The 20,277-nt window shown below is 57.3% G+C and overlaps 9 protein-coding genes across 9 annotated transcripts; 4 read left to right on the plus strand and 5 right to left on the minus strand.

Moving 5' to 3' along the window:
* Window positions 1-388: 388 nt before the first annotated feature.
* WHR41_07415 (uncharacterized protein) lies at window positions 389-2,503 on the minus strand (the record flags this gene model as incomplete). The annotated part of the gene is made up of 5 exons (XM_069376020.1): window positions 1,959-2,503; window positions 1,254-1,905; window positions 1,147-1,198; window positions 483-1,087; window positions 389-404 (listed from the first exon to the last, which is right to left on the minus strand). Exons 1-5 carry the CDS (start codon window positions 2,047-2,049, stop codon window positions 389-391), a joined length of 1,416 nt encoding a protein of 471 aa, XP_069227050.1. The 5' UTR covers window positions 2,050-2,503.
* A 236-nt stretch (window positions 2,504-2,739) lies between these two features.
* WHR41_07416 (uncharacterized protein) lies at window positions 2,740-4,696 on the plus strand (the record flags this gene model as incomplete). Its single annotated transcript, XM_069376021.1, has 3 exons — window positions 2,740-3,122; window positions 3,245-4,393; window positions 4,463-4,696. Exons 1-3 carry the CDS (start codon window positions 2,955-2,957, stop codon window positions 4,694-4,696), a joined length of 1,551 nt encoding a protein of 516 aa, XP_069227051.1. The 5' UTR covers window positions 2,740-2,954.
* A 590-nt stretch (window positions 4,697-5,286) lies between these two features.
* Window positions 5,287-8,082, minus strand: msh-2 (DNA mismatch repair protein msh-2; the record flags this gene model as incomplete). The annotated part of the gene is made up of 1 exon (XM_069376022.1): window positions 5,287-8,082. One exon carries the CDS (start codon window positions 8,080-8,082, stop codon window positions 5,287-5,289), a length of 2,796 nt encoding a protein of 931 aa, XP_069227052.1.
* Window positions 8,083-8,476: 394 nt separating this feature from the next.
* WHR41_07418 (uncharacterized protein) lies at window positions 8,477-9,286 on the plus strand (the record flags this gene model as incomplete). The annotated part of the gene is made up of 1 exon (XM_069376023.1): window positions 8,477-9,286. The coding sequence occupies one exon, from the start codon at window positions 8,477-8,479 to the stop codon at window positions 9,284-9,286; it is 810 nt and encodes a 269-aa protein (XP_069227047.1).
* A 2,237-nt stretch (window positions 9,287-11,523) lies between these two features.
* On the plus strand, window positions 11,524-12,462 carry WHR41_07419 (uncharacterized protein). The gene is made up of 2 exons (XM_069376024.1): window positions 11,524-12,027; window positions 12,088-12,462. Exons 1-2 carry the CDS (start codon window positions 11,805-11,807, stop codon window positions 12,429-12,431), a joined length of 567 nt encoding a protein of 188 aa, XP_069227048.1. The 5' UTR covers window positions 11,524-11,804; the 3' UTR covers window positions 12,432-12,462.
* A 1,374-nt stretch (window positions 12,463-13,836) lies between these two features.
* On the minus strand, window positions 13,837-14,637 carry WHR41_07420 (uncharacterized protein; the record flags this gene model as incomplete). Its single annotated transcript, XM_069376025.1, has 1 exon — window positions 13,837-14,637. One exon carries the CDS (start codon window positions 14,635-14,637, stop codon window positions 13,837-13,839), a length of 801 nt encoding a protein of 266 aa, XP_069227111.1.
* A 1,318-nt stretch (window positions 14,638-15,955) lies between these two features.
* WHR41_07421 (uncharacterized protein) lies at window positions 15,956-17,071 on the minus strand (the record flags this gene model as incomplete). The annotated part of the gene is made up of 1 exon (XM_069376026.1): window positions 15,956-17,071. The coding sequence occupies one exon, from the start codon at window positions 17,069-17,071 to the stop codon at window positions 15,956-15,958; it is 1,116 nt and encodes a 371-aa protein (XP_069227110.1).
* Window positions 17,072-17,837: 766 nt separating this feature from the next.
* Window positions 17,838-19,166, plus strand: WHR41_07422 (uncharacterized protein). Its single transcript, XM_069376027.1, has 3 exons — window positions 17,838-17,979; window positions 18,053-18,411; window positions 18,470-19,166. Exons 1-3 carry the CDS (start codon window positions 17,958-17,960, stop codon window positions 19,103-19,105), a joined length of 1,017 nt encoding a protein of 338 aa, XP_069227113.1. The 5' UTR covers window positions 17,838-17,957; the 3' UTR covers window positions 19,106-19,166.
* Window positions 19,167-19,172: 6 nt separating this feature from the next.
* On the minus strand, window positions 19,173-20,211 carry WHR41_07423 (uncharacterized protein). The gene is made up of 4 exons (XM_069376028.1): window positions 20,161-20,211; window positions 19,815-20,052; window positions 19,349-19,751; window positions 19,173-19,290 (listed from the first exon to the last, which is right to left on the minus strand). The coding sequence occupies exons 2-4, from the start codon at window positions 20,007-20,009 to the stop codon at window positions 19,271-19,273; spliced, it is 618 nt and encodes a 205-aa protein (XP_069227112.1). The 5' UTR covers window positions 20,010-20,052; window positions 20,161-20,211; the 3' UTR covers window positions 19,173-19,270.
* Between the last annotated feature and the right edge of the window lie 66 nt (window positions 20,212-20,277).

The following is a 20,277-nucleotide window of genomic DNA, read 5'->3' on the forward strand; positions in this document are numbered from 1 at the left end:
CATGGCAGGGGGCTCGCGCGGTTTGGGCATCGGCATAATTCTTGTGCTTGTGCTCGTTCTGGTGGCTCTGATTGTTGGGTTTTGGTTTTGTTTGAAGTGGTGGAGGCGCAGGAGGGAGAGGAGGGAGGGTGTGGAGGGTGCGGGTGGAGATGGTGTTGAGACGGAGGGGGGCGCAGGGGCTGCGGGAGAGGGAAGGGAGAGGGTTAGGTATGCTTGATTGAAGGCGGAGGGAGGAGCTTGTGAATTGATGATATTGTGGCGCGGGCGCGTTTGTCTAATTGAGGGTGGGAATTAATTACTGGTGAACACACTGCTTGTGATCATGGCCGAGGAAGGTTGTTTCTTCTCGAGGCATCAGAGTCATGTTCCACATTATGCATCGCAGCGTTTACACCGCCATCCACCTAAATCGATCAGCAGTCAGCAAACCACTCTTGAACCAGAATATCACCCCAGGGAACAGAAGAAAACAGGTCACTCACCAAGCCGCCGCCACAGTCCCCAAAACCAACACGACCGTCAACGCCACCGCTCCCTCCCGATCCCTCTTCCCAATCTCCTCCACATCCTCCGCCCCCTCCCTCCCCGTCCCACCCCCCGCGCCCGCATTTCCCTGCGAAGCACCCCCATCCGACCCATCAAGCGGTGCCCTGCTCCCCTCCACAAGACAGCTTTGGATAACCTCCAGCGCGCTCATCTGCTCTCCCACGCCGTAGTTCCCGTCCCAGCCTTCGACCCACCATTTCTGCCCGCAGGTGACGCCGTCGGTGCCGCCGGAGCAGGACTGCGCGGCTGCGAGGGCCGAGGAGCGCAGGAGTGGGAGGATGGAGGGCGCGGTGAAGGGGGCGAGTTGGGAGGTTGCTGCGAGCCAGCGGGAGAGGTAGGCTTTGAAGCTGCGCTGGTCGGTGTTGCAGGTTGCGCTGCGCTCGCAGGCGGCTTCGTACATTATTGTTTTGTTGGCATTGGTGGCGGGTGAGTTGGCGGGGGTTTGGGAGGATGAGGTGCTGGGGCTGGTGAAGAAGGCGAAGGAGGATTGCAGGAAGCCGGCGGTGCGGTTGCGCCAGGTTTCTTGAGTGGTCCCTGTTGTCTGGGAGGTTTGGTTAGAGATTTGTAGATATGCGGGCGAGGGTTCAAGGATGGGCTTACTTGGTTGTACATTACGGCTGAGCCGTGCAGGAAGATGGCGGTGTTGTAGGACCTGAGAGCGATGTGAGCATTGTTAGTGGCGGGTATGAGGATTGGTTGGATTCTACCATTGATCGTGATTGAGTTCAGAACACTTGATCAAGCTATCCGTGCCGTCGAAGACTTGGTACGTTGGACTGATCAATCCAACCGACTCGCACCAGGCGTACATTTTGTCAGCCCAATCGTAGTATGTTGAATTGCCAGTAAATGCTCCTAGGCGGACAGCCAAGTCAAAGAAGCCTCCTTGAGAGATAGAGTTCTTGTAGTGATAACCTCGATTGAAGGGGAATATCTGCCAGCGCAACCCGCCGTTGCAGGTCTCATGGTCCCAGCGGGCAGCCTGCAGATTGAAGACGGCTTGCGCGAGAGCCAGCCATTGAGGGTCCTCGGGTGGAGGATTGGGAAAACCTGACTCGGCGGCCATGAGCGCGGTGATGGCCCAGAAAGCTTGGTCGTCGTTGCCTTCGGCTTTGGTCTGGTTGGGTGGCATGAAGTCTTGATTTGCGCTCGCTTGCCACAGCATGGCTTGAGACACGACATCGTTGTAGGTCGAATCGCCAGTGTAGCGCCAGTAGTCTATGAGAGCGCCGAACATCGCGCCGGCCTCCCACCAATAGTACGGCTCTGGCAGAAGACCGGGTGTTTGACCGGTCTCGTTGCCGTGGTAGTATTTCATCATACCGTATGCCACGGTACTGGCTGCATGGTGGATCGATGCTGGTTGCGGTTAGCGGAGTCAGTAGGAGGCGCGTCTGCCTGTGCGGTGTCACCATGGTCGTCCAGGTTGAGCTGGATGGCGGACGCGGAGTGAAAGCTGACAAGAATGATGCAGGCGAGAATGTCGAGGAAGGTCTTCGCCATGGTGGATAGACTGGTTCAATCGCACATTGATTGCGAGCAGCTTCTGTTATGTTGGAAGTCCCGGGGAGTCGTCAATGGTTTGTTGCACAGGTTGCGGCGGGATGAGCAAGCAAGAGCTCGGAAGAAGCCGTGGGGTGGGAAGCAGGTGAGGTGAAGGGTGCGAGATAAGCAGGCACGCTTCGGGTGGGAGGACGAGGCTTGAGATACACCAACCTGCAGGTACATGCTCTAATGCGATGTGCATGCTTCATTGTGCCGGCCTGTGCCTGTGCGTGTCTGCGGCCGCTCTTCACGTGTTATAAAGTGCCTGCCTGCACTCTGATGTCGATCACTCGGGGAGCCGTTGCATCTTCCACATCGATATCAGTCTCTAGTAATGATGAGCTTGACAGTGGTAACGTTATACTCGACGCGCCTCTGTCAGCACACGACATGTCCGCGTCTCTCATACCTACTCCCCTGGCCCCCATCACACTCACATGCACACATCATGTCACAAGTGCAAGGCACATGCCGACATGTCCAGGCGCACCTTAAGACAAACACCCCAATGTGCGGCGTGACGAAGCATCGAGCAGCATCCAATGGCCGGCGGCTGCAGCGCATGGGCTCGCGTGCTCACGATGGAAGTGTGAAGAAGATCGTCGCAAGGCAAACCTGTCACCTCCCGCCCTTCCAGCCCAGCCGAGGACACCTCAGGCCCGCTTGGCGCGCGCTGTCCGCCTGCTGGACATCAAGAATTAATCCCCACTCGCATCCAGCCTGGACCCCTATCACCGCCGCTCCATCCGACATCCTCGCATGGCCTGTGAGCAATAATACACCCTTCCCATACACACCCGCCGCCTCTGCACCGCCCCGTGGACTCATCGTGAGGGTTCATCACTCGACAGGTTTATTTCGCCATGGCCGAACTCGCTACTCCGTCCGCCGCCCAGATCGGCACTTCTGGCGCCGCGAAGACTGCCGGAAAGTCCACTCCCGTGGTCAAGCCTGAGAGGCCTGATGAGGAGGCCTACAAGGCCGAGCTGGCCAAGGCTGAGAAGGAGCTGAAGGCCTCCGAGGAGCGCATGGTACGTTTGCTACTAGACGGCCGCTTGTATTGCGGGCTTGGATAGCTGCATTGGAGGCTGCATTGGCCCGCCGCGGACATTGATGCATTGATATGAGAGCGCAGTGCTGACAACGGCCACAGAGGAACATCAAGGCCAAGCTCGACCTCGCCCGCCCCAACAACAAGGACTCGCCCTCTTCCAAGCGCCAGCAGGAGCTCCGCGCCGAGCTGGGCCAGATCCGCACCCAGCAGCAGTCCAGCAAGTCTTCCCGCGGTCAGACCATGGACAAGGTCAAGCGCCTGGATGAGACCCTCAAGTCCCGCATCGCCGAGCAGAAGGCCGCCCGCGGCAAGGTCCCCTACAAGTCCGTCGACGAGATCGACCAGCAGATCGCCCGCCTCCAGAAGTCCGTCGACGCCGGCACCATGAAGATCGTCGACGAGAAGAAGGCCCTCGCCGACATCTCCCAGCTGAACAGGCAGAAGAAGGGCTTCGCCGGCTTCGACCAGGCGCAGAAGGGCATCGACGAGGTCAAGGCCCAGATCGCCGAGCTCAAGAAGTCCATGGACGACCCGGCCTCGCGCGCCCTCAGCGACCGCTACACCGAGATCACCACCGAGCTCGACAAGATCAAGGCCGAGCAGGACGAGGTCTACAAGAATCTTAACTCCCTCCGCGACGAGCGCACCAAGGCCCACGAGGAGCAGCAGAAGAAGTTCTCCACCGTCAAGGAGATCAAGGACAAGTACTACAGCTCGCGCCGCGCCGCCGTCGAGTACGAGCGCGAGGCCCGCCGCATCCGCGACGAGAAGCGCCGCGCCGAGAACGACGCCTACCACCGCGGCCGCAGGCAGGAGGCCGCCAAGGAGAAGCTCGAGGAGGCCAGCGCGCCCGCGTACCAGGACGAGATCCGCACCACCCAGGCCCTGCTCGCCCACTTTGACCCGTCTGCCGTCGCAAAGCCCGAGGCCGCCGCTACCAACAAGTTCGCCGCCACCGCTACCCGCACCGTCGACGCCGCCGGCATGAAGGGCACCGCGCTCAAGAGCAAGAAGGACAACGACGAGCACTTCATGCCCGCCACCGCCGGCAAGAAGAAGAAGGGCGGCAACCGCGGCACCGCTTCCCCGGCCGAGGGCAAGTTCAACCTCGACGTCGGCACCATCGAGAACCTGGCCCGCATCGGCGTCGACCCGCCCATGCAGCAGAGCGACATCCCCGCCCTCACCGAGAAGCTGAAGGAGAAGCTCGCTTTCTGGAAGGAGAACCAGGAGAGCAAGACCAAGGAGGTAAGAATCACTGTCCCAAAAGCCAACCCGTCCTTAAAGCACCGCAACCGCTAACGCTTCCATTCACAGAACGTCGCCAAAGCCCAAGCCGAAATCGAGCGCCTCGAGGCCGAAGCCGACGCCGCCAACGGCACCACCGAGACCGCCCGCAAGCCCGCCGCCGAGAAGCAGGGCGTCAACGGCAGCGCCAGCGCCGGCGCCGAGGCCGCGCAGGAGAAGGACGCCGCGGACGACGCTGCCAAGGACCTCGAGAAGGCTTACATCGAGGACAAGGAGCAGCCGGACGTCGCGGCTTCGTCGTAGAGTGGCGAGGGCGATGGCGAGGGCGAGTTCGAGGGCATGGTGCGGAAGGTGAGGCATGATAGCTTTGTTGCTGGCTGAGAGAGGGGCTGGGAGTCTAGTCTGATTGCGGGCTGGGGACTCCTGAGAGGAGCGATTTTTTCTTGGACATGTTTTGACATGCACATTGGGGAGGGGAGGGGAGGGGGAGGATCATGAAAATTTGTGAGCTGAGTGGAGCGGAGCTAGAGTAGAGCTCACTCTCTGGCCATTGGAGGGACGATTTCTGTCCGAGCTGCTGTTGTTGTTTTGCTGCATATTCTTATTTTGTTGTTGTCAGGGTTCATTAGCGATATTGGGACTTGCGAGTTTTGACCTTCTTCCTGGGGACACACAAAAGAAATCGAAAAGTGCATTTGAAAGTCTTTTGAGATATGGCATCTTGAATCCTTTACAGTTGTCTCTTTCACGGCGAAATAGGCTTCTTTGACCTTGGATTCTACCTACACATGACAGCTCTGCTACAGCTTATCTGTTCGCATGAATAGCGAACACGAGCGGATCCAGCCAGGATTCCTCGTATCTTACATTTCCCTAGCAAACTTGCCCTCTACCTACAACGCCTCCACACCCTTCATGAAAGGACTAGCCATCAACTCCGCATTCCCCTGCACCAACTCCCTCATCCTCGCAACCTGCGCCTCCTTCCCTAGCCCATCCCGCTCCACCTCCTCTTTCCACTGCTGCAATACGGCCTTCAGCATCGCACTGCCAGCTTCGACATCCTCTTTGCTCGCTCCCGCAGAAGCGTCTTTGGAAGCCGCATCTTTCGACCCAGAGAAATCCTCCAGCTCATCCGCCTTCCTCTTCGCCATGCTGACAACTTTCGTCGGAAAGCGCACGAGCTCCGCAACATGGATACCAAACGACTGGTCGCTGATGCCGGGCACGACTTTGTACAGCAGCGTGACTTCACGGCGCCTGCTCGCCGCGTCATCGCCACCGCCCATCGCCGCATCGCCGTCCGCGTCCCCGATGTGCGCCACGACGTGCAGATTGCGCACCTGCGGGTAGCTCTCCGTCAGCGCCGTCAGCTCGTGGAAGTGCGTGGCGAACATGGCGAAGGCGCCGATTTCTTTTACGATGTGCTCCGAGATCGCCCACGCCAGCCCGAAGCCGTCGTACGTGCTTGTGCCGCGGCCCAGCTCGTCGACGATGACGAGCGATTCGCGCGTCGCGGTCTTGAGGATGTTTGCTGTTTCGAGCATTTCGGCCATGAAGGTGCTGACGCCTTTGAGCTGGGAGTCGGAGGCGCCGACGCGCGCGAGGATGCAGTCGAAGAGGGTCAGTTCGGCTTCGGTACAGGGCACGAAGCAGCCGATTTGCGCCATGAGGGCGATGACGCCGATCTGCCGGATGTAGGTTGACTTGCCGCCCATGTTGGGTCCGGTGATGATGAGGAATTCGCTCTCGCCGCGGACGAGGGAGACGTCGTTGGTGATGAAGGAGACGTCGTCTTGCATTTCCATGCAGGGGTGACGGGCTTCGGTGAGGACTGTGTTGCCGGTGCCGCGGGGGTGGAGTTTGGGCCGGACATAGGCGGTGGGCGCGTGGACGGAGACGTGGGCGAAGCTGACGATCACGTCGAGGTGGGCGAGGACGCCGGCGAGCTTTTCGATGACGGGGCAGTAGGAGGCGGCAACGTTGACGACTTCGGTCACTAGGCCGCTCTGCGTGCGGTTGTAGTTGTCGGAGAGTTGGTCGAATTCTCGGCGCATTTCTGTCATTGCTTTGGTTGTGAAGTAGACGCCGTTCTTTTGGGTTGAGATTTCCTGGTACTGCTTCTTGTTGCGAATGGCGCTGGCTTCGTTTCGTGTCAGCCTCAGACACCAACCGTGCACTCTGTGATTCTCGAGGAAGAGCTTCTTCTCAGTGTCCTGATTGAGGTCATCGCCTGCTCGCTGATGCTCTTTCTCCAGATTGTACCGCAGGGTGTCGAGCTTCTTGCGGATAATCCTGAGGCCGTCATCGAATTCAGACTTGATAATGAACTCGTGGTTGTCAAGTGCATCCAGATCGACGGTAGTCTCGACCATTTCCTGCAGCTTCTGCAAGCTGTCAGAGAACGCACGAAGCTTGTTGGTGTACTCGGTGTCGAGGGCGTCTTTGTGCTGTTCGTCCATGACTCCCTCGAACGTGCCGATGAAATCAGGAATCCGGATCGCAACCTGATATGCACGGACGACATCTTCCAGGTTTGCCTTCTTGCGCTGAAACTTCTTCGCCAGGCGATACAGATCGGGAATTGAGCGCAGATGCTCTTCTTGAAGCGTTTGCCTCAGTTCTGTATCGTTCACGAAAGCTTCAACAAGCTGCTGACGCTTCTCAATCTCCTCCAGGTTCATCAATGGCTGCTTCAGCCATTGAGCGAGTAATCTGCTGCCGACTGGTGTCTTGCAGTGGTTGAGCAGACCATAGAGATTCATTGTTTTTGATCCGTCCTTGGGCCCTGGCATAAGGTTCAGCGCTTTGAGAGCTGAGGAGTCCAGCTTCATGTACTGGCTCAGATCGTGCTGGTAGAGGCGGAACTCGCCGAAGTTGGTAGGATCCGACATCACTCCCAAGTACTTGATCAGGGCCGCGGCGGAGTTCATCGCCAATTTCAGATCCGTCTGAGGTAACGTTGCGGCGGTTCCCTCGCTCCTCAAAAGGCGTGTCAAGTCTTGCTCAATGTCACGGCTTCCGAAATCGCTTGCTGCTCGCTCTGACACGGCGCAACCACAATTGTCTGCAATTGCACGGAGCTTGGATAGCTCGGGATCCTTCTTCGCCCCGTCTGACTGTAGTAGGCACTCCTTCACGCCAAGCTGAATTAGGAGCGACTCGAAGTTAGAGTAGATGTCGTTGTCGACAAATTCGCTAACACCGAGCTCTCGAACGCTCGCGTCTGCAAAGCATACACCAACATTGCGAGCTTCTGTGGCTTTGGCAGAGACTTTGACGGCGAGGATGATGGGTGCAGACTCAACATGGCCTCCAAGGTCATCCTCGATGTCTTGAAGATTGCCGGGTGAGGCTTGTTTCGCCACTTTCCACTGATTTCGGCCAGATGATTGCAGGATCTCCATCCTCTTGCCAAGCTTGAAGATCGCTTCTCTGAGGAAGCTGCGGAATGCTGTGATGGTCATGGTGACGGAAGGGAGGCCAGGGTTCCTGCCGAGTGTCTTCAAGACGGAGGTCGTCTTGTATTGTGTTCGGGCGATGAGGACAGCATCGTCGCCATGTGCTGACAGCCAGTCTCCTCGGTCGAAAACGCGAACAGTGTCGGTCGCTTTGCCAGATTCCAGCTGATTGAAAGTCTTGATGAAGCCAACTTCATCATCGACCTTCAGCTCCGGGCGGGACGCCATTGTCCCCGTTTTTGTGCGTCAGTGAGCAGGTAGGAAGGTAAAATTTTGGCTAATCTGATCGTCGGAGGGAATGCTTCTTGATGCAAAATTGTAGCCTCGTGGTGTTTTCCAGCTTGTACAATTTGCTGTCAGCCATGAACACCCGCTGAAGTCCAAAACGCAGCCGACGCGTCGACGCGTAAAGTGCCAGCGAAACCCGGGCAGGTTTGCCGTGCTCCGAACTACCGAGGCAACTTGCTGCTTTCTCCAACACAGTGCATCATCATGCGTTTTCGCGAACCGCTATGTACCTTGATAAATACTGTAAGACCTTACAAGTTGCTTTTCTATAAGTTTATACTTTCCTTCCAACAACGATAACTACATGTACTGAACTTTCATACTCCTACCAATCATGCCTCTAGCAACCGTCCACCTCCTCGCCCTCTCCCAAAACACAACCATCCCATCTTACCTCACCTCCCTCGCCCAAACGCCCTGCAAACCCCTCGTCACCTCCCACGTCCTCCGCTGGATCATCACGCCCACTACCCTCTCCAAGAACGTGCTCCTCAACACCCCCTGGGACCTCCTCCTCATCGTCCCAGCCAACACACCCCTCCCCGCCTCCCACCTGTCCGACAACCTCATCACCGCCCACTGGAGCATCACAGCCGGCATCCCGCGCAGCATCACCGACAATTTCACCCAGCGCAACCCCTCCCTCCTGCACCCCGACCCGGGCTCCATCCCACCCCTCACCACCTCAGCGAAGAAACTCGCCTCCTCCCCGCAAGGCCTCGAACTCACGCCCGAGCTCCTCGACTGGAAGAACCCAGCCGCCGCAGACTCCAGCACCGCGTCTCCAGTCAGCATGCTCAACCTCCTCGCCTTCCACCCCACCCCGGAAGCCCGCGAGAGCTACATGCGGTACGGCAAGGCGTTCGCGGAGTCCATCGGGTCTAAGCGCGGGGGCAACGCGAAGGTCGTCGGCAAAGTCGTCGGAGCCCAGGACGCGAGCGCTTCGGAGGATAAGGAGGGCTGGGACGAGGTCGCGCTCGCGCAGTATCCTTCTTTCGGGCATTTTGTCGAGATGCTGGGCAGCGAGGATTATCAGGCGGTTAATCAGCGGCACAGGGTGCCGGCGTTGAGGGATACGTGTATTCTTTGTACGAGTGAGGTGGATCCTGTTTTGGTTGGGGGAGGGGAGAAGGCGAGGTTGTGAGGGTGGATGTGAGGGGGGCAGGACACTTGCGGAATGGTGGAGGGCAGGGTGTATGGTTTGGGTGGAGAGTGGTGGAGTAATGGGTTGGCGATGAAGAGATGAGATGGTCATGGGTGGTTTGTGGCGACTCGATGGAACTCCTTACTGTTTCGTCCATGAATGGATGGATGGATGATTCAGCCGAATGTAGAGCGGCATGCTAGAACCACGAGAATCTGCTGTCCACGGCTCGAAGCATTCGGGACACGCTGGGAACCCAGACGTAGGTATCGCATCGTTGGAGACCGAAGGGCTTGCTGTAGCATATCTTAACGATGTGGAAACAGATCGTGCGCAGGAAGGATACATAAAGTACATCCTTAATGATTCCTAAATGTCAACGAGTCTTTCAAGCAGAAACACAATCAAACCGCTGAAGGCGTGCGAACACGGTGGCAAAAGCATTCTGATCCGTGGTGCATGATGAGATTGCCGATGTGCTAGCTAGCTGCGTGTGTGTTTTTACACGGCTTTGAGCTATACTCACGCGCCAGCCCTCCAGCCTTAGGCATCCCTTTGGCCGTCACCCCACCACGTGCGCACCTCAACCACCATCGACAGAACGCTCAAAAATCACCTCAGCTGCCCATGAGAGCAAAATTCGAAAACACAAAAAGTCAATCACCTACCAACCACGGCACCTCCCCCAACCCACCAATCCACCCGATTGAGATCATCGCGATCGCCAGCAGCCCTGTCTAAGACGGGCGAATGCCTCCGCACCCGCCAGATCAGGCCTAGAACTTTCCTCTCCCCACCGGAAAATGCACGGACTCGCGCGCGGTTCGTCCAGTGTGGAGGTGGAGTCTGGCGAGTGTGGAGATTTGGTGGCCGTTTGGACGGATGGGTGGATGGATTGGATGACTCGCTTGGAGGATCGTTTGCATGGGTGTTAGTGTTCTGTTATTGACCATTCGTCTTCATGTACGGTACCGCTGTGTGTTGACGGAGTGGTAATTTGTGATGAAGCTGCTGATTGGCGCAGTAAGCTTATTACGTGCGCTCGGCGGGCTGCGAGAGGAAAACAAGGCACGAGCGTGGATGGCAAGGCGTCACGCGAGGCAGGATCGCTTCGCAAGGGACAGTAGTGCTGCGATTTGTGGTGTTTTTCCCAGCTCGGCGCTGAGAGGCTATAATTATCGCCACAAACAGCCTTTCACCGGGCGAGATTGCTCGCCGTGGCGCTGAGCATGAGCAAGGCCTCAACGTCGCTCCGACAAGGTCTCGGCATTTTCGGCCAAGTTCGCCGGTCGTCTTGCGGGCCTCGACTGAAATGGCAGAGTGACGCGGCCCCTCGAGTGAGGGCGCTGCCCAGCGCGAATGCTACCTAACCCCGTCATCGTCGCTCCTATTCCCGGCTTCCCAGCGGGCACGTACAATGCCAGGAAGATGGCGCGCGGGTGCGACGACGGGCGTGTGTGCGTGTCTCTCGACTGGACTTGCCCTCGCGTCGCCGATCGCCGGGCGCGCACCAATGCCCGTCGCGCATGCAGGCGCGGGTGTTCCTGGGCCGAAGTCATGCAAGGAACAAAACGCTGCCAGCAAGCCCCAACGGGCGCCGCTCGTCCAATCTCGGCCGCGAGGCGCACAAGGCTTCGTCATCGTCCCGGCCACCGCGGCGCTCGCTCTGCCAGTCTCTGGGCGGCCAGGCGCGGGAGGCGCTCGCCGCGGGCAGGCTATAGGCGGGCGGATGGGACGGGCTGCCGCGGACACGAGGGCGGGCGGCGGTGTTGAGGGTGGCGCTCGTCGCGTCTGGGGAGATTTGGCTTTGGCGGGCTTTTCCTGCTCGGCTGCCTCTTCGCGTGGTTGCGGAGGTGGAGACAGGGCAGTGAGAGCGTTGCGCTACTGGCTCGAACCGGGCCTGGCTGGTGTCGCGCTCGCTGTTTTGGGGGGTGGTGCGGACTCTGGAAATCATGTCTCGGTGGAAATGAGGTCAGCACACAAACGGCGCACCCCTACGTCGCGCAAGATCAGCTGGATCAGCGCGGTGCAGCGCATCCTGCTGGCCAGCGCCCTCCCAGCGCCCTCGCAGCGCCCTCTCTCGTGTCATCAACGTGCAGGGCGTAGCAACGACGCGCAGGGCGGGTCGCCCGGCGGAGGGCAGGCCGTGCAGTGTGCCGTATGCATCCAAGCAGGACAAGGATGCGCGGCGCGGGCTGGGGACGGGCATGGCGAGCCTGGCGCGCCTGGCGCGCCTGGGTGTAGCGAGATGGGCCGGGCAGCCTCACAGACAGCAGCCTCGTTAGGGTCCCGCACGGACCTGCCCCCGTTTCACCATCACTGCAGCCCATCAGCCCAGCGCCTGCTCTATTTCAAAGCTCCCGCCGTCCGCCTCCTTCTCGCTCTCCTTCACCCACCCGCAAACACACACACTCGTTGAACCAGCTCTCTCACGCCCGCTTCTCCGTACAACCAATTAATACCAACAACCCACTACACGACCACCCTCAACCCAACCAACCAACCCACTAATATCAACATGCGTTTCGCCGCTGCCGTCGCTGCCGCCACCATGGCTGGCGCTGCCACCGCATCCTACGCCCACGCCCCGATGCCCAAGAACGACACCGCCCCGGCCTACGTGACCGAGGTCGTCACCGCCTACACCACCTACTGCCCGGAGCCCACTGAGATCACCCACGCCGGCGAGACCTACACCGTCACCGAGGCCACCACCCTGACCATCACCAACTGCCCCGGTGGTAAGTCGAGTCTCTTCACTTGTCTGCGATCACGTGCAATCCACTAACTCTTCACTCCAGGCTGCACCGTCACCAAGCCCGCGACCTCCTCCGTCGTCTCGGTCTGCACTGACTGCACCACCTCCGCCCCGGTTGCTCCCGTCGTTCCCTCCGTCCCGGCCACCACCTCCGCCCCGGCTGAGACTACCCCGGTTGCCCCCGTCCCGGCCACCAGCGAGTCCCCGGTTGCTCCCGTTGCTCCCTACCCCAGCAGCAACGGCACCACCGTCGCTCCCGTCGCCCCCTCCGGCACTGGTGCCCCGACTGAGTCCACCACCGAGGCCGCTCCCTTTGAGGGCGCCGCCTCCCAGCTCACCGCTGGCGCTGGTCTCCTCGCCATCTTCGGCCTCGTCGCCCTTCTGTAAGCGGCTCGTTGAAAAGGACCTCGATCTTTTCCGACTTGCACACAGACATGACCAAAATTCTCGACGACCAACGACGACGATGGCGCTCACCCGCCTCCGACTCTTCTTTTCTTACTTCTCTTTACTCTCTCGTGGCGGACTGAGGCACAGCATGTAATCACATGGCCGGCGGCGTCTTCTTTTCTCTTTCACTTTCTTCAAACACATTGTGCAATGCGAGACCGCCACCGCGCGAGTTCTCCAACTAATGAGCTGAGCGGGTGGAGAAAATTGTTGCGGAGTCTTGTTGTGTGTCTTGTTTCTAGACCAACCCTTCGAGCTGTCGTTCGTTCCGCAATCCGGCTCACGTTCGCGCGTGGCGCTGGTTGCGATCGATGGCGGCTCGAGGGCGATAGCATAGGATACAGAACTATGTACTGTACGACAACAATACACGCGACTTGTAACCAATTCTGCCTTCACATCTAACTTCTCAAATCCTGATCGATGAGCTTAAGCGACTCGCTACCTACGTACTTCTTGCGTCCAGGCTTTTCGTCCGCGCCTACCGCCCATCCGTCGCACATATAGCATGTACCTTCTACAAGTCACAGCAGCCTCGCCGCTCTCCTTCCCTCCTCGCCTTCCCGGCCTTCCCGCTGACTTACTACCACGTCACGTCACAGCACCACGTCACCACAACACCCCGCCACCCCATCATCCGAACCCATGCGCGTTTCATCTCCTGCACCCTCCAACCCCCTCACGAGAAACCCCGGCGCCTGCTTTTCGCAAACTGATTGGCGACTCTTTGTTCGAGAGTGACGAGGTCGATGTAAGCTCGGAAGCAAGGGGGATAGGGTGGCCGGCTGGCTGGGCTGGGCTGGGACGGGTGTTACACGGCGTTCGGCGTCGGGAGCGCTGTTGCTATTTCGGGGGGAAGGAGGGGGATGCGAGGGGGGGAGCGGCTTTGTTGCCTTTGTTGCTTTGTTTGGTTGTGCGGTGTGGTTGGTGTGGTGTTGCTGGGCGGAGGAAGATGGGATGGGAGGGAGTGGGATGTGAGGCGGGCTCAATTGTTTGTTTGGAGAATTTTTTTTTCCTGTTGTTGTTGTCAAAGCCGATTCTGGCTGAGTTGGTTACGTGGTGCAGCGTCCTCTTGCGCTGATATTATCTTATCATTCACCTGCCCATTGCGAAACTATCGTCCGCGCAGCGTTTTTTTCGGCAGACTGGGGAATGAGAAGTCGACACTCGGAGACCATGAGATTGCGATTCAACCCTATGATATGCCGTGTTGGAAGCGGCTCTCGAGTAAGGGAGTTCAAAGGCGTTGATTGTTTACAGACTTTGGTGAGACCAATTGAGCGATCGGACCACTTGCTTCGAAAAGGAGATAAGATCACGGCGAGATTATCCAAACAGCTAGCTAGAGATGCGGTACACTGTCCACCCAGGTGACCAGGAAGCCTTCGGGTGGTATGAAGAACAGGAGACGGATCATCTCCACGGCGAGGATGGCTCTCGTTCCAATGTACAAGCCAAAACATGAGATCAGTAAGGCGTTTCCATCACTGTCGAAATACCCAGGTACTTTCTCCAGTATTGCCTCCAGGACCGGTACCACGACGAGTAGCAGGGTGCAGGAAACGACCGATGAAATCCGCCAAACCCACATGTCCGCGTCCGTAGGGTAGTGAAAGTTCCAGGCGGCGACGTGGAATGCTCCAATGGTGACGGCGAATCCGACCATCGTGACCGTGCTCATGAAACCTCCTCCACTTGTTCGCAGATTTCTGACAACGCCCGATCGTTCGCGCTCATCCATTTCACTTTGCAGCATCTCCCGCATGTCATCAGGCATGGGGCCGTCGAGACACAACAAGATCGTCGCCGATTTGACGGAGTACGGCTTCTCGAACAGGATCGCATACGTGAAGAGTGAGCACGTCGCCATTCCGAAAACGCTCATCTCGAGCTGTGTCGTCGGCAAACCATTCGCAAGCCTAGCGATGCAGTTGACGATGAACCACGAGATCTGGAGGACAGTCAAGCTTTTGGCGAAGAAGTCGCTCTTTGACCGGTCTTGGACATCTTCCTGATTCGGCAGAGAATCGCCCTTGATATAACGGCCCTGGAGCCTCATGAGCTGTAGCAAAGATTCCGCGGTCAGGTGATGGATATCGCCGGCTCGTCGTTTGGTGTTTGAGCGGATCGCAAATCCTCCCATGTTGGCGAAGAACATGTGCGCCAATGTCCACCCGCGTGGTGGATGGCAATGGGGCGGCAGCTGGGTGAATTTTGCCTTGTACTGGATCGCCGATCCCAAGTTATCGACGGCCATAAGCGCATACCATTCTGGAGATATCATAGTTACGATCATCCAGACCAAGGTTTTCGCAAAGCCTTTGGACCACCAGTACAACTCCATTCGGATGGAGCGGTCCGCCAACTGACTTGCAGTGAGTCTGAAAGCTCTTGGTGCTTCAGCTTCTTCTGTGCCCAGGCGCATTAGTTCTGATTCCGCACTCAACTTTTTCGACCTCGCTTTCAGATATTTCGCGACTCCGCCATCTCTTCCATCACGTTGTTCCGGAATGTTGAGATGTAAGACAGTGTAGGTGCATGCAATGAGAGTAGCTAGACAGCTCCACACAATCTGGAGAGAGCCCCGAGTGTTCGGGCCCTGCACATAGTCGTAACGTCGACCGGGTATTGTGCATGTTGTGTTGAAAGAGCTAAAACCCTGGGCAGGCGCGGCCAGTATACATGAAGCAGCGAGAAACTCCCACACGACGACCATAGCGGAGAGGTCGCGCTCTTCGTGATGGAAAGGCTCTAGTTTGAGACAGAGGCCAGTGGGCGAAACGACACATGGGAGATCTTAAGGCCTTGGAGGGTGGTGGGGAGGTCAAAAAGCATTTGATCGAGGAGAACCCCAAGGCTTCAGCGCTCCCACATGGCACAATTCTTCCATGCATGCACACTGCGCCACAATATTATGAGTGGTGCCATTTATACCTTCAGCCTGATCCTCACCTTGAACGTGTAGCTGGCTTTCCTCTCCAAAACCAATGAACGTCCAGGAGGGCGACGATCAGTAGCCTCCCACCAGGCGTCCGCACATACCATAGTGTCTAGTCGTCGACCGACACTGGATTATATCGTACGTATGAGTCGCGCGATGACGTCTCGTCTCAGGTATCTGTGGTCTTTGCTGCGCCAGGTATTGCCCTCCGCAGAGCTGGGGCTGAGGCTGAGGCTGATGTTTGGGCTTTCATCCTGCAGCCACCGGATTACTTCCAGCATTCACGGTACTAAAGAAGCTAGACGCATGCATCGACGGCTGAGCTCCCCAATTGTAACCTGCCACGAGGTCCGCCGTTGCCCAGAACGTCGCGAATTCCATTGTCCATTGTCAAGCTGTGCGTGAGGCGAAGGACCCACGTTGAATCAGACCGTCACTGTTACATTGCTGAGCCTCCATTGAGAATAGTGAGAAGTCATGATGGTCGAGCAGTCAGCTGGATGTGTGCTGTACTTCCACATCAATGAGTTGACAGAAACTCTCGCTTCAGATGCTCGTAAGTCCTCATCGAATGCAGCAGACCAGACAGGAACAGAGGCTCTATTTCGACCTCGTCGTGGACCGTACACATCAAGTTTGTCACTAGGATATGGCATAAGCGTCCAATCTCAGCTTCCAGTATAAGATGGTCGATCGTGTCGTGTTCCGATAGCTCATCCCCTAAGTCTCGCATCTCCTGCAGATACGCTTCGCAAAAGAGCGTCTGCTCGTCACGATTTGGTGCTTCAAAGCCGCTGAGCTGGCTATCGGGCTGGTCGTAGCAGTACATTCTCTCGTGGAAATGGCCTCCAATGTCGATTCCTCGGTGGCTGTAGGAAACGGTCTCGTAATCGATAAGTGCCACGCGACTTTCGCTTCCGAGATTCTTCACCAGAATGTTCAGGTAATTCGCGTCTCCATGGGTGACTGTGAGTTTGCAATTGTGCCTCTGAAAGAGTTCAGAAATCCATTTCAGCTCTCGGCTCCAATCGAGAGATCCAAACATGCCAGCGTACTCCGTTGCCACGGGATCTTCGACCTCGAGGAGCGTCCCGACGATTTGTCGCGACTTTGCCTGCACTGCTTCATTCAGGTCTCGAATGACGACTTCGAAGTTATCCCTCCGCAGCGGCAGCCGAAGCGAATGCAGCCTGGCGTAACTTCGCGCCACGTCTCGAGCGATGTCCGCCTGCAAGCTCTCGGCGGCAGTCAGAGTGTGAGCATCGAGATACTCTTCCAGACGCCCACCGTGGAAGAGTCCAAAAACCTTCGGTCCCCAGCCTCTGCGGGCCATTTCAGAGTACACGACGGCTTGCTGTCCGCTCGACAGCGTCAGGCTGCCGCCCGTGGGCTCTTCAAGCTTTCCGCTCCGGCCGAAGTGGCGGATGAGAACCGCGGAAGGTTCGAGCACAGCGATATTGTTCCGCTCAATGAGCTGGAGCGTATTAATCAGGCCGCCGGTGATCATCCGGATGCGCACGGCACTGATGTCCGTTTGAGCCCATTCTTTGTCGAGGAAGCTGGACATGAGCTTGAGGGCATCCTGAGTGCTTAGTGGAATCTTGGGCTGGTCTTCGTTATCGCTCTCGGATCTCATCTTGCAGACAAATTGCAAAATGGTTTTTTGAGGAGCACCCGATGTCTGGCGAGGGAGATGCCTTATAATATATGCTTTTGCAAGCTTGAGATCCTGGATCCTTCAGGCGCTGAGTCATCCCATGTCAACTTGGATGATCCATGATCGACCGAGCTCACATCGGCGAGGTCGTCAGAGTTTGAGGGTATTAGATTTCCATCGTGCTTTCACGCGAGAACAGGCGTGGTTGTGTGTTGCTTGTGTGGGCTTCAGGTCACCTGCGCGACTGATCCCTCCCAATGCTGTTTACGCATGTGGGCGCTGGAGGCCTCAAGATGAACCAAAAGGGTTGCTAAAGCATCATGACCGTGATCAGAGTTATTTGAGGAGATGTGTCGAGCTGTACATTGTTTGCTGGCTGTTGGTAATACCGCATCTGTCAAGAGCGCACCGAAGTGTGATGATATGTGTGTTCACTAGGGTTAGGGTTAGGGTTACCAATTTCGCAAACATAAATTCTGATAGAGTAATCGTGCCAGTGCTTGCCAAAATAACTCAAAATGGCCTAATATGCCATTCTCATTGTCATTGCATGACATCTTGCCCCTAGTACGACGCAGCTCGTGAACATACATTGCCATTTGAGATGGCATACATGCCGTGTTTGTAAGCATTGCCGGACCGCACAAGGGCCGCAAAAGAAGCTCCACAAGCATGACGTGCCCCGCCGTGTGCCGAGGCCGTTCTTCTAGACAGGATCAACCTCGTTCTGACATACTTCTTGAGAAGACTGTATTTGATCGTCAAGTACGCTACTGTGCGCAATCACGTTACAACCGCACTGTTTGACTTGTCATCAAGTATACAACCCGATCTTCCCGACGCTAACGACATTTATTAAACCAAAATGGCAACCATGAAGGCAATTGGTAGGTAATCTGACAAAGTTCCATGGCCAAATGCGACAGGGAAGAGACGACGTACTCTAATAAACATCACCAGATATCAAAGGCGGCAAAGGCCCCATTGAAAACATGTTCATCAATGATATCCCCAGGCCTCAGATCACCGGCTCCCAGGCCCTGGTCAAAGTCAAGGCCTTCGGCCTCAACCGCATGGATCTCCTCCAGCGCGAAGGCCTCTACCCTCTCCCTCCTCAGGCTCCGGCGACCATGGGTGTCGAGTTCTCTGGCACCGTTGAGGAGCTGGGCGCCGACAGCGAGCACGGCTTCAAGAAAGGCGATGCCGTCTTTGGCCTTGCTTACGGTGGCGCGTACGCTGAGTATATCGCTGTCTCTACGCACATGCTCGTCCACAAGCCCGATGAGCTGAGCTGGGAGGAGTGTGCCGGTATTCCTGAGGTAGACTTGCCATCCCAGCATCCGCATCCGTCTTATCAGCTAAGCTAACGAACTCCAGACCTGGATCACCGCCACCCAGGCCATGTACCTAATCGGCCGCTTCGCCCCCGGCAAGACCATCCTGTGGCACGCCGGCGCCAGCTCCGTCAGCATCGCCGGCATCCAGCTCAGCCGCGGCGACAACGCCGCCGCCGTCTACGCCACCGCGCGCTCCGACGACAAAACCTCCTTCATCACCTCCTCCCTCGGCGCCACAGCCGCTTTCAACACGCAGAAAACCGACTGGGCCGACGAGGTCCTCAAGGCCACCGACGGCAAGGGCGTCGATGTCATCGTCGACTTCATCGGACCCGAAGCCTTCTCTGCGAACTTGCGTGCGATCGCGAGAGACGGCACGATCGTCAACCTCGCTACGCTCTCGGGCCCTAAGCTCAAGCCTGAGCACGAGCAGCCGGACATGACGCTTTTCTTCCGCAAGCGTGCGCGTTTTGAGGGCAGTGGCTTGCGCAGCCGCGACGAGGAGTACCAGGGTAAGCTGAGGGATCAGTTGGTTGAGCACGCTCTGCCGAAGTTCAAGGATGGCAGCTTCAAGGTGTATGTGGAGAAGGTGCTGTCCTGGGAGAAGATCCAAGAGGCGCATGGGCAGATGGCGAGGAATGAGACGAAGGGCAAACTAATTTGTACGATTCCTTAAATGAACGTTCTTATAGACAGCGACCACATAATGCAAATGGGACATTTCAAAGACCGAGAGACGGTAATCGACAGTAAATGGAAAATTTGTCATTGCATTAGATATGGGTATTGGGTCAATTGGCCAAGCCAGTCATGCCTATATGCGTTTCATTCGTTGCGTCGTTTACGCAGAAGAGCCGCGCCCTGTCGATGAGTCAGCACACCATGCCCCGCGGTTCTAGTTCCTCATATCATCACTTACACTGATCCACCTCGCTCGCCTCAATGTGCCTGAGCTTGTTGACCTGAGCAGCATCGCCAGTAACAACGCCCTTGGCGAACTCAACAGCGCCGCCGATGGCAGTGCGCCTGCTGATAGCGTACTGGGCAGTCTTGCTCTTGACCTTGATGAGGCCGATGCGGGGGTCCTTGGGGCCGCCGTCGTGGACGCCGTCGCCGAGGTCGCCGAGCCAGGCCTTCAGACCGGCGGAGTAGAACTGCTCGACGCGGGCGCGGTCGGTCTCGATGGTGGCGACGCCGGAGATGCTGGCCCACTCGCCGGCGTTGTTAAGGAAGGCCAGGTTGATGTCGGGGTTCTGGGCGAGGTCGTCGGTCTTGCCGGACTCGGTGTTGGTGTGGAAGATGAAGTCGATGCCGTTGTCCTCCTGCGGGGCGGGCGTTAGCTGGCTGGTTCTGAATGTCCGTGGTGTGGTATGCTGGCAACTCACCCTAGCGGCGAGGGCCATGCACCTGCTGGCGAGCAGACCGTCCTGAGTCTTTGTGGTCATCATGCAGAACTTGCTCTTGTCGACGAAGCCCTGCAGGTCCTCGACCTTCTCCTTCAGGCTGGGGTCCTGAATGTTCTTGGAGGTGTAAGGGTCGGCGGGCTTGTTGCCGGTCTCAGCGTTGGAGAAAGAAGCCATGGTGATCGGTATTGAGTTGTTTGTTCAAAAAAGTGTTGTTTTGCTGGCGAGGGAATACAGTCAGCTGGAGTGAACTCCGCAAAGATACTCAGCGATGTGAGGTTAGGCAGGCCCAATGCACATATGATTGATACGTGGGGGAAGAGCTCACAATTATTAGCAGACGTAAGTCGTTATGGAAGAGAAGATTGAGTTGTGTTGAGTGGAAAGGTAGAAGGTCAGAAAGCGATCGGGTGTTGTCTTTGACGGACCCCGCCAGACGTCATTG

Source organism: Cladosporium halotolerans (genome assembly GCF_011745625.1).
Source record: "Cladosporium halotolerans strain TM138-S3 chromosome Unknown Sca30, whole genome shotgun sequence".
In the NCBI taxonomy this organism is placed as follows: Eukaryota; Fungi; Ascomycota; class Dothideomycetes; order Cladosporiales; family Cladosporiaceae; genus Cladosporium; species Cladosporium halotolerans.

Bases quoted from the DNA above. Each gene is read 5' to 3' on its own strand.
- WHR41_07423 (XM_069376028.1), bottom strand. From the start codon at position 20,009: ATGGCTTCTTTCTCCAACGCTGAGACCGGCAACAAGCCCGCCGACCCT. The intron at 19,752-19,814 runs GTGAGTTGCCAG...CCCGCCCCGCAG, and splicing joins GCATGGCCCTCGCCGCTAGG to GAGGACAACGGCATCGACTT. The intron at 19,291-19,348 runs GTAAGTGATGAT...ACTCATCGACAG, and splicing joins GGCGAGCGAGGTGGATCAGT to GGCGCGGCTCTTCTGCGTAA.
- WHR41_07422 (XM_069376027.1), top strand. From the start codon at position 17,958: ATGGCAACCATGAAGGCAATTG. The intron at 17,980-18,052 runs GTAGGTAATCTG...AAACATCACCAG, and splicing joins GGCAACCATGAAGGCAATTG to ATATCAAAGGCGGCAAAGGC. The intron at 18,412-18,469 runs GTAGACTTGCCA...AACGAACTCCAG, and splicing joins AGTGTGCCGGTATTCCTGAG to ACCTGGATCACCGCCACCCA.
- WHR41_07419 (XM_069376024.1), top strand. From the start codon at position 11,805: ATGCGTTTCGCCGCTGCCGTCGCTGCCGCCACCATGGCTGGCGCTGCC. The intron at 12,028-12,087 runs GTAAGTCGAGTC...TCTTCACTCCAG, and splicing joins CATCACCAACTGCCCCGGTG to GCTGCACCGTCACCAAGCCC.